Genomic DNA, 13,755 nt, shown 5'->3' with positions numbered 1-13,755 from the left:
ATCTTACATCTTTCTGCATCCTCAGCTGAAAGTTCCAAGTCCCTTAGGACATTTTTCAGCACACATTACCAAATAAAGGATCTTAGTTCCATCTTTACATATACTCTAAGATTATTTTTCCATGCTTATTTTATTGAAAATCTAACAACGCTTTCTAGAATATTCATGTTAGCAAACATATTTTTATTAACGACGTTGCAGCAATTAATCGTGTCTCTTTCACTTTGTGTCCTTCCAGCGAATCGCCACCACAAACGCCTTTCAATTAACGCGAACGAAGTAAAATAAATATAAATAACGGTACAATTGAAAAGAAGCGAAAGGCAAACAGATTGCTGATAACATTGATGCAAGTGTTCTCTTTACAATCTCTCCGCCCCGTTGGCAATTAGCCGAGTTACACTGCCGTGACATGTTGATGCGTTCAACGCGGCGATGCAACCACGAGCGCCCGCGCCAATCGGGAGTGCACAAGGTGAGGTGGATTCGAGCATCTGTCGCTACTTTCAAAGTGTAAAAGACAACAAGCAAAGCAACACAGGATTGAGAGATAACTTAAAGCTAGTTGCAATGCAAATAAACGAGTGAAAGAACAACGAAGAAGCAAAAAAAAAAAAAAACAGAAAAAATATATAAATTTATTTAGAAGGCTGGGAAAGCGCTTCCGTCTTTTGCATAAAGTTCTCGGTGACAACTACTGCTGAAGAAATTGCAGTGTCCATACTCTGATTGCACCAGAGACGACGCTTGACGTGCGCTTCGTTCAATTGGCACGATGTGGGCGCACAATATGGCGTTGGCGAGGCGCGGCTTTAGTTATGAGACGCGTTGGCTGCTCTTGCTGATTGTGATGTGCGGTAAGTGATCTTGTTGTTGTTATTGCTTTTATTATATTGTATTGTATTATTTAATACTATGTTTGCATAGTCGCAGCTACAAATGTTGCTGCAAGTTGATTGACAAATATGCATAAAATAAACCTGCAGCGTTACAGGGTATACCTTTAGTATTTTTAGAATGTCAGGAAGATTTACTTATATTATTAATAGAACTAAAATTTACTGCGAATATTGCTATAAAAAGAAGGAGTCTCTTAATTTTCCATTTTCTTGTTTGTTTTTCTGGTCACTTGAGTACTTGTTTTTAACACTCATTGAAACTCTACCTTATAATAGCAGGGATCATAACGTTAAAGTACATAGAGTTTTGGAAAACTCTAAAAAGACCCTGCTCTTATTTCGAATTATAGTTCACTTAAGAAAAGAGATGGTATATTCTTGTTTATAAAAAATCATCTAAGAATATACATATGATCCAATCGAAGTCTTTGATCAACTCTAACAGGTTAATTGAAAAGTCTCCGGCCTAACATTGTAAAACACATTTGTTGGCAGATATTCTGATTATAGCGACCCTCCAACTTTTGGATATCATTTTTGTAGTGCGATTTGTCCTTTGCTTCGAAATAAGTCTCAGTTCGGCGATCACCTCATCATTCGACGAAAATTTCTTCCCAGCGGGCAATATTTAGAGATTTGAGCACAGAAAATACTGGCTGGTGTCCAGATTGGGCAACTCGTCGCCCAATTCATGGATTTTTGAGATCGTTTTCACTGATGTGTGACACGGTACATTGTCTTGGTGAAAGAGCACTTTCTTTTTCTTCAATTGCGGTTGGTTTTCGGCGATATCGTCCTTCAAACGGTCCAAGCTATGCAATAGTCGCTATTGATGGTCCTTCCTTTTATAAGGTAATCAATAAAATTATTCAATGCGCATCCCAAAATACAAACGCCATAACCTTTCCAGCCCGAGTTCAGCCCGGGAACTCTGCAACTGACCTGTTATAATGATCCAGAGACACAAATTACTGTAGAAGCTTGAATAACTAAGCAGGTAGGATGAATGTCTGATGATATATCTAGGCTTTTACAACTTGTATCGTGACACCACAGAGACTAAAGGCCCATCGCACTACCGTGAGCTCTTTGAACTCTTTGGTGTGGAGTGAATTTCATCATTTCAAAATTATTAGCAGGTTTTGGTGGATATGCTTATTCATCGGTTAAGGAAATTAAGTACCGACCAGAAGTTAAATATGTTCTTACGTTCATCAGTTCTCATATGAGTTTCATTTGAGCTTGTTGAACAAGGAAAACAAAAATGGGTGCATACCATAAATCCATACGAAACAGAAACTTATCCCAAGTAAAAGAAAAATGCGAACTAAAATTTGGAAGGTTCAATCGGAGGGCCAGACTCTTTAATAAACTGGCCTAGTACCTTGAACGATTGTAAAGGGAAGTTGTTATTAAGAAATGAGATCTGTTCGACAAATCTAAGGAGTTTCGTAGATCTTTTATTTTTATTAACTAAAATATACATATGTATATAAAAATCGTATTTTATTAGCTTTGAAACCTTTCTGATAATAGGTATTCCTTTTTAAAATCCATTGAAATGAAACAATGTTTTTTATCTTTCTCTCGAATACTTGTAAGTCGCCTCGTAAATGGGTCGGGGAAGTGCTTGCCGATCTTGACGAAGCTTTTGGTATTTTGGTTCAACGAGGGTTTACACATCCGTATTAGTTTTGCGGGGATATCAAATTCAGACACAGCGGCATAAAGGCAGCTCCTTTTCGTGCTGTGAAAAGCAGCTTTGAAATCAACGAAGGGCTTGAGGAGACTTACTCCACGGTAGTTGGCGCAGATTGTGGGGTCTCCCTTTTTGAATTGGGAGCACACTTAAATTCCAATGGTCGGGCATGCTTTCGTCCGACCACATTCTGCATGCTCTTTATCAGTTGTTGTTGTTGTTGTAACGGCAGAAATTCTGCCGAGTTGACAGTCCTTGGCCGGATCAAAATCCGGGTCCGTTCCGGTTTCGTAGACCCGACTGTCTTTATCAGTTCTTCGCCACCGTAGCTCAGCTGGCCATCCATCGGCTATTTCGGAACGTCTGCTCCATCGTCATCGATTGGGTAATCGGGTTCGCCTTCTCCTGGCGTTATATTTCCACTGCCATTCAGCAGGCTGGAGAAGTGTTTCCTGCATAATTTTGGTATGCTCTGGACATCAGCCACTAGGTCACCACGGAGGGTTCTACAAGAGTATGCTCGGGTCTTGAAACCTTCTGTTAGTGGCCGCATCTCTCTGGAGACGTTTTGAGCATTATTCCTGTTAATCAGGTCTTTGTACTCACGCGTTTAAGTTCAACTCTGTAAATAACGTCAGGTTGAATATGCACAAGATCGTTACCTTAAGTTATTGTTATTGCATTTGAAGTCTTTTTTTTAAGAAAATATTCGAAATAGCGGCACTTTGTGTAATGGTAATTTTTAACCTCATTGAATTTCTTATTTGAACCCTGGCAATTGTCCACAGCACACAATTTTATGCACACAAAACGAAGATTGGACACGACAAGGCATCTGGCAAAGCATTTGCGATTTTTGTCGGAATGTGGGTGCGAAAATTGCAAATTCTTACTTCTCCGCAGTAGCTTGCCAATTTTTCGTGAGCTCAGTCGAGGCGGCAGAAGGCGAGTATAATGTGTGTGTGCGCGTGCTGAGGACGCCTGGAATGCTGGCTTTGTTTTGCTGAGTGTTGCATTTGCAATTTTGCCAACTAAATGAGCTCTCAAAGAAATGAAGCAGAAGCGAGCTGCTTACTGCATAAATGTAATTTACTTATTAGGTTCGAAATGCCTGCACTGAAATTGGCGTTGTTGTAGCTGTAGCTATTACCTTGCTCAGCTAAGTGCTGCTGCTGCTGCTGTTGCATTAACTGTCACCTAATTGACATTAATTACTAAGTGCAGTTTTATGACGCTGCCTCATTTTAGCAAGGACGGAGTGTGCTGGGGTGCAAATGAAGGCAGTTGAAGGCGAATGCTTCGCCTTTAATGGAGCGGAACTAAGAAAGTTTACACATCGCTTTTGTTAAAGCCGTTATTATATTGACACTTTCGAATATTGTGAAACTGGCGAAAGTGAGCTGGCAAATAAATTGATTTATGTAAATAAACGTGTTGGAATATTAACTTTGTTCAGCGGAACTTTATAATTTCAATTCAGACCTAACTTTGGCTGCACTGAAGCTGCTATACGTGTTATGGGTACATTTTTCATAGCATTAACGAACATACATATGTGTAACTAAATCTAGTTCTTTCTAGCCACTTTGCTTGATAAAAATAACCTTTAGTTGACTTGGTGTTAGGTTCGATTAGGTAAAATGGTCGATCCTAACAGGGATCTCACTTGGACAACCTAAAACGTCGATCATTTTTGGTACCTAGTACTCTTATAAAATTTATCATAAATACACTCATAAATCGACGAAGCGTTTTGAGTCGTTCATACATTTTTTGAATTGGCCAATGCCAGTTTTTCTGATTCACCGAAGGTATGACTATCGAGATGTTTAGCCTTGCAGAATGATCAGCGACTTTTGCCCTTTCAAATATTCCTGGTCGCTATGTGAGGAAAGAATTTCAGCGTGACCCACTTTGGCCCCCAATTTTGTATTGCAACTATACTTGTCTTATTCATAATTTTGGTTTATCATACTTGAATTCAATAATTTTTGTGAGTTCGTTGTTTTCCATTTGGGTTATCTCCTCTTCTCTGGATCTTAACAATGAATAAAATGTTGTAACGCCGATGATGTGGCGGTTTCGGTTAGAGGCAAATTTTCAAATAACTTCGCTTATCTTATGCAAACAATATTAAACACTATTAAATCACGGCTGGTATTGTTCACTAGTGAACAGAGAATTCCAGAAGTTGGAAGTGAGGTTTACAGTGACAGAGGGATAATCATCCATATGGATGGACCCAAACTAGATAATCGAGTGGAAGGTGGCGCCTTTTCAGCAAAATTATATTCCAGAATCTCCTTCCATCTATCAGACAACTACAGTGTCTTTCGGAGATTACGCCAATTAAAGAAGACTTTCTTGTTCTAACAAAGACTAACTAACAAAGAGTGTGCTCACAATAATAAATACATTCAAATATACAGCTAGCCAAGGGGCTTTGAAACCGCTAAAGTTTCTTAGGGTGTCATGAAAGATAGTGATATAATGTCTTGATATCTTAGTGGATTCAATATTTTCGATAAAGCTGCAACGTGTTCCAGGTCACAGTGATATTCCTGGCAACTGTGAAGCAGATGACCTTGCCCGAGTTGGGACCACCCTGCGATCAGTCTATGGAAGAGAATGAATTTATAAGCCTTTGGAAACGTGTAGATATTTAATCGAAAAAAATATTAATAACTTACGGCAGTTGAGTTTTGCTAGAGTCAATCCCTGACTTGCTCAATAAATAGTCAAATCCGTGAATAAAATATGAGCCGCATAAGCCGACTTTTAAAATTCAAAAGAAATAACTAAGGAACTTTAGTAGGAGTGCTAACATACCCTGTCTAATTGGCAAATGTTCCAGCAGACTGAGAATACTATATACGTAAAATTACTATTGTAGTAGCTGCCAGCAGGTAGAAGAAAAGATATTATAGAACATCTTCTATGCAAATGCAAGGCTTTGTTTAGGAACATAATCGCAATTATCAGTCGGGGGTTTCTTGACGACGTCTCGGAAGTTGCGCAGATAAAACCTTTCATACTGGCGAATTTTATCAGAAGCATGGGGTGGTACAGAGAGTAGCCAATAGAGTTAGGGGACTTTAGTAGCAATGGTTCCAGGTGCGTCGATAGACTCTATCTATAGTTGAGATAATTTGGATATATGAAATGGACGACATTGAACATTAGAATTTGGTATTGTTTATAATCATTGTATGAAAGTTTTTTAATCCATACCGAATTTTAGCCGTTGATGCATTGTAAGGTGATGGGTCTATACTCTGAATAACTTCTTCAGCAAAACTTTGGAACAATACGACGTTTTCTTTGGACGCATTGCTTGGCTAGTAAATCTCCAGAATTAATTTCTACATGTATATTTCACCAAACTTCGTCACCGAATCTACTATTGCTAAAAGAGCTTTTTGTTCTTTGAATTTCAAAAATCGCCTGCTGAATGTGTGAAATATTCTCTGAGACCATAAAAATTTGTTTCCCAAATACTTTTACTGCCATCCAGATATGCATTCACCACTCCAAGTGTTAGTGACCTACTCCACGCATACCGTTTAGGCTGCCACTTGTCGGTATTTGAATTTTTTTCAATTAAAAATTTTATCAAAGCTTCTCACAATTTTATTAAAAATGCAGTTATTCAAATTCGCTGTTAATTTATGCAGTGAAAGCTGCCACACTTTTATAAAAGCAAACAAGTTTTATTTTCACAGCTATGCTGGCAACGTCAGCGTTATCAACTCGATCGCAAGTTGACTCTTAATTGGCCAAATGTTAAAAATTCAAATAACTTTATGCAAATAAAATCTACAATATGCACAAATAATAATAAATATTCATTTTGAACCAATAAACTAATACTCCAGGGATGCAAAATAGAAAATTTTTTATTTATTAAAATGCAATTTTTTTCGCACGAATATAAGCACAAAGTGAAAGTAAATGCAAAACGAAACAATAAAAATAATAACTGTACATTTAAATAACGCAACACCAAACTAGTTTACCGCTTCCCCCTCGCGCTTTGTGTTCAAAACTATAACTTTTTCATATTTGACCTAAAATCCAATCAGGCTGAGTGCAAATTAAAAAAAAATGAAATAAAACAAAAATGAAAAGTAAAAAAGTGGAAAAGAAAAATCAAAAAAAATTTAGTATGGCATTTGAAAAAGTTTTTATTTCCGCAAAATTATTTAAAAATGCACCGAATGCCGAAGCGTTTGCCAAATTGTTGCATTGCGCGCATGTTTTGTATATTTGTGTGTATGTGAGTGCCGAATATTTGTGTCTGTATGTATGAGTGGCAGTCTGCTCATCCGCCGCTGCTGCATGGAGCTTGTCACACATGCAAATACACGTGTGTAAATCTGTGCGAACAAACGGCTGAAGTGCATGGCTAAAAGTGACGAAAACCACAACAAAAACAAAGCAACAACAAAATAAATAAATTTGAAGAGAAAGGCGGCAAAAATGGTGTTGAAAGCAATAATGCACTGAAAGCGGCTTAGCTTTGAACTGCTGAATCGTGAAAAGCAACAACTTTTTTATACAAAGCAAAAGCAATTTTGCAAAAACTTTTATACGTATCAGTTTTTAAACATTAGGGTGGTTGCATAAAGTTAAAAAATATATTAGATTAAAAAAAGGATTTGTGGAAGTAATATAAAAGATGGCTACATACGTATCCGAAGAGAATTCACAATAATTTGTTTAAAAAAAATATATTCATAGCCCCTATAATAATATTCTCTGGTTTCTTAGAGTAGATGCATTGAACAAACATATAAAATCTTCATAATATTCACATTTCCATTAACTGGTTTTCCAAAGAACATTAAGTTGGCATGAATACTGCAGCAGTTAATTCATTTTATAAATATATTTTAGTTATATAAACATGTGGCAACGTTTCAAAAAATGTTGCCAACAAAAATATCGCATAACCTTCTATAAATAGATGTTACAGAATTAAAAAATAAAATTATTTATTAAACTTGCTACGAATTACAAACAGGTGGCAACGTTTCTAAAAAAATTCCAACATACATACATACATATGTATGTACTATATACAGATATGTCCCATAACATTTTTTAAATAAATGTTAATAGAAATAAAGTGTATTATTAAACTTGATACAAAATTGCAACAGGTGGCAACGTTTCGAAAAAAAATTTGCAACAAAAATACTTGTATCGCACATACTTATTTAAATAGATGTTAAAGAAATAAGAAATAATATTAATGAAAAAATTTCATACAAAATTTAAAACAGGTGGCAACGTTTCTAAAAAAAAATTTCCAACAAAAATATCGCATAAACTTCTTTAAATATATGTTAAAAGCAATAAAATTATTTATTAAATTTGATACAAAATTTGCCAGCAGGTGGCAACGTTTCTAAAAAAAATTCCAATAAATATAACGCACGTTTAATTAGATGCTCACATCAAAATATTTACTTATACAACTAAACATAAAACTGCAAACAGGTGGCAACCCTTCGACAAAAATATTCAACTGAAATTAAATTAGTTTTTCGCAGTAAACCACTTCTTTTATTTTATTTATTTAATTTCATAGAAAACTGTTAACAGGTGGAAAGCGTTCTCCAAAATATTGTCAGCTACTAATCGTTTATAGTAAATTATTTATGTATGTACATATGTGTATAAAATATAAATTTTTAATTTATTTATAAATTTTATTTATGTAAATATTTCAAACTAGTGGCAACACTTAAAACATTCTTTAGTTATGATGTTTTTTTATAAATGTTATTAAATTGGAAATTTCAAACTGGTGGCAACACTCCCACAAGATTTTTTTAAATTGTTCTAAAGTCCTTCCTTTTCATAATTTTGTCTTGCCATACAATTTTCTCCAAAAATATTTTGTAGTTAAGACTTTTTTAAACTTCTTTTGCTTGCGTTTTCCCTTGTCATAAATTGGTGGCAGCCCTTGTCCAAAAATACTTTGAAGTTAGGACTTTTTTAAACTTCTTCTTGCATTAGGTCTTCATTTTTTTAAATGAAATTTTAAAGCACGTGGCAACTCTCCTACAAAATTATTTTCAAGTCTGTACTTTTTCTTTTCGTAATTTTATCTTGTCATACAATTTTCAAACAGGTGGCAACCCTTCTCCAAAAATATTTTGAAGTTAAGTTTTTTTAAACTTCTTTTTTTTTTATAAAAATTTCAAAGCATATGGCAACTCTTACCAAATTTTTACCCAAGTGGAGACTCTCCTAGACTTCTTCTGTTTGCATTAAGCCTTCATTTGTGTAATTTTGTCTTTTAATACAATTTTCAAGCAGGTGGCAACCTTTTAAAATTCTTGCTCAAAACCCTTTGATTGTTACCAGTAAATATTCTTATCGATGCTTTGCAAACAGAGGGCTTGACGAAACTTTTTTCTAACTCTTTTAAGCTTTAAAATCCCGTTCAATTGACACACCCTAGTGAAAATTTTGTTACAAATACAATTTTCTAAATAAATTTACATATTAAAAAATGTGTTAGCGTGTTTATTTTTAAGTTTCTAAAAATACGAATATTTGCCGAAATATGTTTTGTTTTGTAAAATATAGAATTTCATATGAATTTTCGACGGAAGCAATTGAGCTTTTTGCGGTCCTTCCTTAATTAAAAAGTTTTTAAAATTTGTTGAGTATGATACATATTTTTTATTAAAGTTCAGTGGCTGCGAGTTTTGCTTTTTGAACGTTTTTTGATGTTGTTGGGATTACAGTTATGGAAACCACAATTTGTTATGTTTTGCTGCGCATTAAATCTACGAAATATGGCAATGCAAGTTCATGGAAGGTCAGAAAGTATTAGAAAATTTAGAAAGATTAAAAAGATATTGTGAAAAAGATTTATGAAATCAAAGAAAATATTTAAACAAAATTAAGAAAAATGCATTATAAAAACTAAAAAAAAATCACTTCAAAAAATATTTAAAAAAAGCAAAAAGCTTTGAAGGAAGTAAACCTAAGTTCAATATTGAAATCGAGTTTTTTGCCATACTTGTAATAATCTACTACAAAATAGAGCAGTCTCAACTAACAGCATGAATATCATTATGAAATAACGGTATTATTTATAATCCTCAATTGAAAAGCACTTTCATTGCATTGAAAATTCTCTTCTTTCAGTTTGCTTTAGATCCAGTTCGATGCGATCCAGTTCAGTTCTTGCTGCTAATCTAAAAAACCCACTCACATATATCTATATATATCGTATATACATATCTACATTTCAGCAACAGCACACAGCTCACAGCTTTTCCAAACTTTCATAAGTTATTCGCCAATTTTCCTCTTGTTTTATGAGAATTCCATTTTAGTTGTTTCAATTGTTTTTGGTCTCTGCTTGCCCCTGCGCTTCGGTATGCAACGGCATAATGAGTTTGAAACTTTAACGACTACTCGCATGTGTGCCACACATACAAATGCAGGTATGTGCATATGTATGTATGTATATTCGAGTAGCATATGTATGTATGTATTTGTGAAAGAGTCTGGCATGCGACTTTAATTCGTTTAATTTAGTATGTCCATTTGAAAGAGCTATGAAAACTGACCAAATTGCTATGCAAGCTAAATAAGGAAATAGGAAATGCATATTTATAGTACTGGTGCTTATTAAGGGTGTGTTTTTAGAGGCTTGGAACTTTACTCTTTCGAATAAACAACGAAAAAATTTATGGCAACTGTATTATTTGCTGCGTTGGCTAGGTCATGTCCGAATGATTGAAAACACTCTAGCTCTGAGAGCATTCGCCGAGGGAAGCAGAGCAAAAGGAAAACCTCCACTCCGTTAAATCATCATCATGATTTGGTTGATTGACTTGACAAAAACAATTAGTCTAACGAAGTGAAATCCCGTTTCCTAAGTGACCAACTTACAACAAACTTTCTTGATATGGTTCGGGGACCAAAAGCTCGTCACAATAAAGCCGCTGATGATTCATACCGTGCTCCCGTGTGAGACTTTTTACTTAGAGAGGATTCTGCTCTTGGGGTTTGTTCTGGTTGACAGAAGGGTGGGACTCACAGAAACCCACTGAAGTGTACCAGCATGCGGATAAGTTGCTAAACAGTCTACCTGCAACTACGATTTCAACTTCCTTCTTGCTGTCGCCTGCATTATAGCGGGACTTTTAACGTTTCCTGAGGCCTTTGAACCACTCATGAACCTAGCTGAGGTTCCCTGACGATTCCGCTTTTCACTTCAACCTTGCCCAAAATTCTAGTCGGCTGGCTTCTGGTGTCTGGCTTACCCCCATTGCTGGGTATGATCGTGCTTTGAAATATGCATTTTTTCATTGCCTTTCGTAGAGGATGATGCCACAGACAGTGACACATCTGGACCCTGTCGAATTCGTGATCGCTTCCGATCTACTTCCGACTCACATCAATTTCCTTATTTTATATAACAATTAAATACATCTTTGTTGGGTCCCCACTCGGACCCGCTTTCCAGTTTATGAAATGTACTTCGCTTTTAATAGTCCCTAGCCAAGGCGAGGGTTGACGCATGCCTTTATAGGGTAACGGTTTCAAATGCGATCAGCGCAATGAGGAAGTCTTCTGAACCTGCACCTACCACATCAACTTAATGATGTCGGGAGAGGAACGTGCTCTGTTGCCTGACAGGGCGTTTAACGAATGAAGGCAGTTTCGGCATTAACTCACCTGCCGGAGTATTACTCCTATATACTCAAGTGAGGGAATGCCTTAATCACCAGCCCAGAGTTAACTAATTCCAAAGCTTCAATCTGAGGTCAAATTTCGTAAGCAGTTTTTACAGCCTGTGTAGTCCTCGAATTTCTCTAAAAAATACAATCTGATACTTGCAAGCTTACACTCGTACTGGACTGTAAATCAATACTTATCTTCTGCTCTACTACAACTGTGATACCTAAAATGGTAGTAAGTTCTTCAACTCACCGGTGAAGGTTAAATATCTTCGAACTTGCCACCCCAAGTCACTACCGTTACTTGGAAATCCATGGCACTTAAGTACATCTTTCATTTCTTGGTAATTGGCAAGAAAAATTTATCGCAGCACTTAAATCATACTAGACATTTTTGAAATAAAAACTGAGCTCTCTAAAGTCGTCGGTATGTAGCCACTGAAAGTGCGCATGTGAAGGTTGCTGCATTTGTGTAATTCTAACAGTGTGTGTGTCAGTGAACTGTGAGTATATTGGCTAATGTTTCAATTTCATTTTCAATTTCCAAGCACTTAAGCATTCGTCGGTATTAAAAAATGATATACATATAGATGTGTGTATGTGGGTATTTATGTACATAAACACTCAAGTTCGGGATACCCAATAGGGAATTTTTGAAGTAGTAAAAGGATGTTAAATAATATCTAGTTTTTAGTTCAAGGTTCGTGGTTCTGAACCGAAGTGCCTTAAAGTTTGTTTTTAGACCATTAGAACATATTTTTCTTAAGTTACTAAAATCTATGATTATCTGGAAATCATTCTGTTCTGTCTCGATAGACGCTCACAGCCACAATAAAGAGTTTTTCATACATATCTCAACTCAAGATTTTTGAGTTACCTGAAGCGATCTTCATTTAAATCCCCTTGCTCTTAGTTCAATATTATTTTTACAGCAATTTTCCCCACAATCCATCACATATTTTTTATTTGTTAAATAAATTCCTTTGAATGGCTGCGTATGTGTAAAGAAATACGAGCGCGTAAAATTCCTTGCGAACGCACATGCGAGCCAAAATGATATGTGCGCGAATAAAATACGAGCATACGAGCGCAAATAAATAAACTCAATATTGAGCAGTAGTAAATGAGTCACAAGCATTGCGCGTTTTGAAAGCTGGCAGCTGTGGAATTTTTAAGCGTTTGAGTATTTTGTGAATTCGCAAAGTATGCGTGCCGTTTAATGGGACGCTTTTAAGGGTATTCACAGCAATTTCACCTGCGCGTCGCTGTTGTTCATGTATGTACATAAATAAATACTTTACAGTATTTTTGTAGTTATGTGCTTTGAACAGGATAGAGCTTTAAGCTCATGAAAGGAGTTCGTGACTAAAAAAAGACATGAAATCAAATAATATTTATAGTCAAATATGTTTTTTTTTTTGAAAATTTATTTAATATCTCTTCCTTGTCATGAATTCAGGGGAATCAAAAAAAAAAACAATAGTCTCGAAAGCTTGAAAGCTCAAAGCATATTCTTTGAAGTTTGGTATTCCGTCTTATTATTATTGAGGCATCACGGGTATTTTCATATACGTTATATTTAGGCTGGAAAGCATGGACCAAGAGCGAATATTTTTGGATCAGAGTTGCCACATATCAGAAACACAAGGTATATTAAGTGTTAAATGCGTTACTTTTTTGTAAAATCCGAAAAGCTAGCGGATTTTTAGTTTTTTAATTTTCAAAAAAGATTTCAAAACTCGACGAAATATTTTGTGAGATATAAAATTTGTTCTAAAAGTCTTTTTTTATGGTAATTTTTCAGTTTTTTCAGTTGTCTGGAAATACTCCATCAATATTGGGATTGAATTTGACGTGGCTAATGGTATTCTTTCGAGTATTGTGGCATTTTTAGTTTCGAATTTAATCTTAATAAGGCATGTGAACAAGATTAGCACCCTGTGTCTTCTAGTTCCACGCTGTAACATGATTTGACGAAAAGAGTAAGCTTGGCAGAGCTTTAGAAGCTTTCAAGACATGTTTACTGAAACTTTTAGACATCAAGATCTACTTTTGAAGTTGAAATGAAGAAATTGCAAGTATCTATTAGAATATATTTATCACACACTGTATAAAATTTGATTTATTAGAGCTTACTTGATGATTTAGCATTAGGGCGAGACAAAAAAAAATTTAAAATTTTTTTTCTATGGATACTCTAGAATTATCGTCGAAATTTTTGTTGTAAATTAACGTGTGTGACATATTTTATAGATACATGCAATTTTGAATAAAATATCGTTCGAAATGACGATAAAAAAATTACTAAGGCTTGCACACTTAACCTTAATATTAACAGGTTATAACAAACTATTGAGTTAAAATGAAAAACAATTTTTGTAAAGAATTCAACGAAGTACAAAAAAGATTCAATATGATTTTTTTCTAAGTTGTCTCGTTCAAAAGT

General features: G+C 35.3%; 1 protein-coding gene across 2 annotated transcripts in view; it reads left to right on the top strand.

Annotated features, from left to right (window-relative positions):
• The window catches only part of LOC126763669 (uncharacterized), a 329,848-nt gene that overhangs the window by 91,214 nt on the left and 224,879 nt on the right, over positions 1-13,755 (top strand). For both annotated transcript variants that reach the window (XM_050481378.1, XM_050481377.1), the window contains exon 2: positions 239-857. In XM_050481378.1, the coding sequence (XP_050337335.1) occupies positions 776-857 (82 nt within the window). In that variant the 5' untranslated portion in view covers positions 239-775. The remainder of the gene's footprint in view (positions 1-238; positions 858-13,755) is intronic.

Source organism: Bactrocera neohumeralis, chromosome 6 (genome assembly GCF_024586455.1).
Source record: "Bactrocera neohumeralis isolate Rockhampton chromosome 6, APGP_CSIRO_Bneo_wtdbg2-racon-allhic-juicebox.fasta_v2, whole genome shotgun sequence".
In the NCBI taxonomy this organism is placed as follows: domain Eukaryota; kingdom Metazoa; phylum Arthropoda; class Insecta; order Diptera; family Tephritidae; genus Bactrocera; species Bactrocera neohumeralis.
The sequence above is the reverse complement of the archived record's forward strand: the minus strand, read 5'-3'. Positions and strand labels throughout refer to the sequence as shown.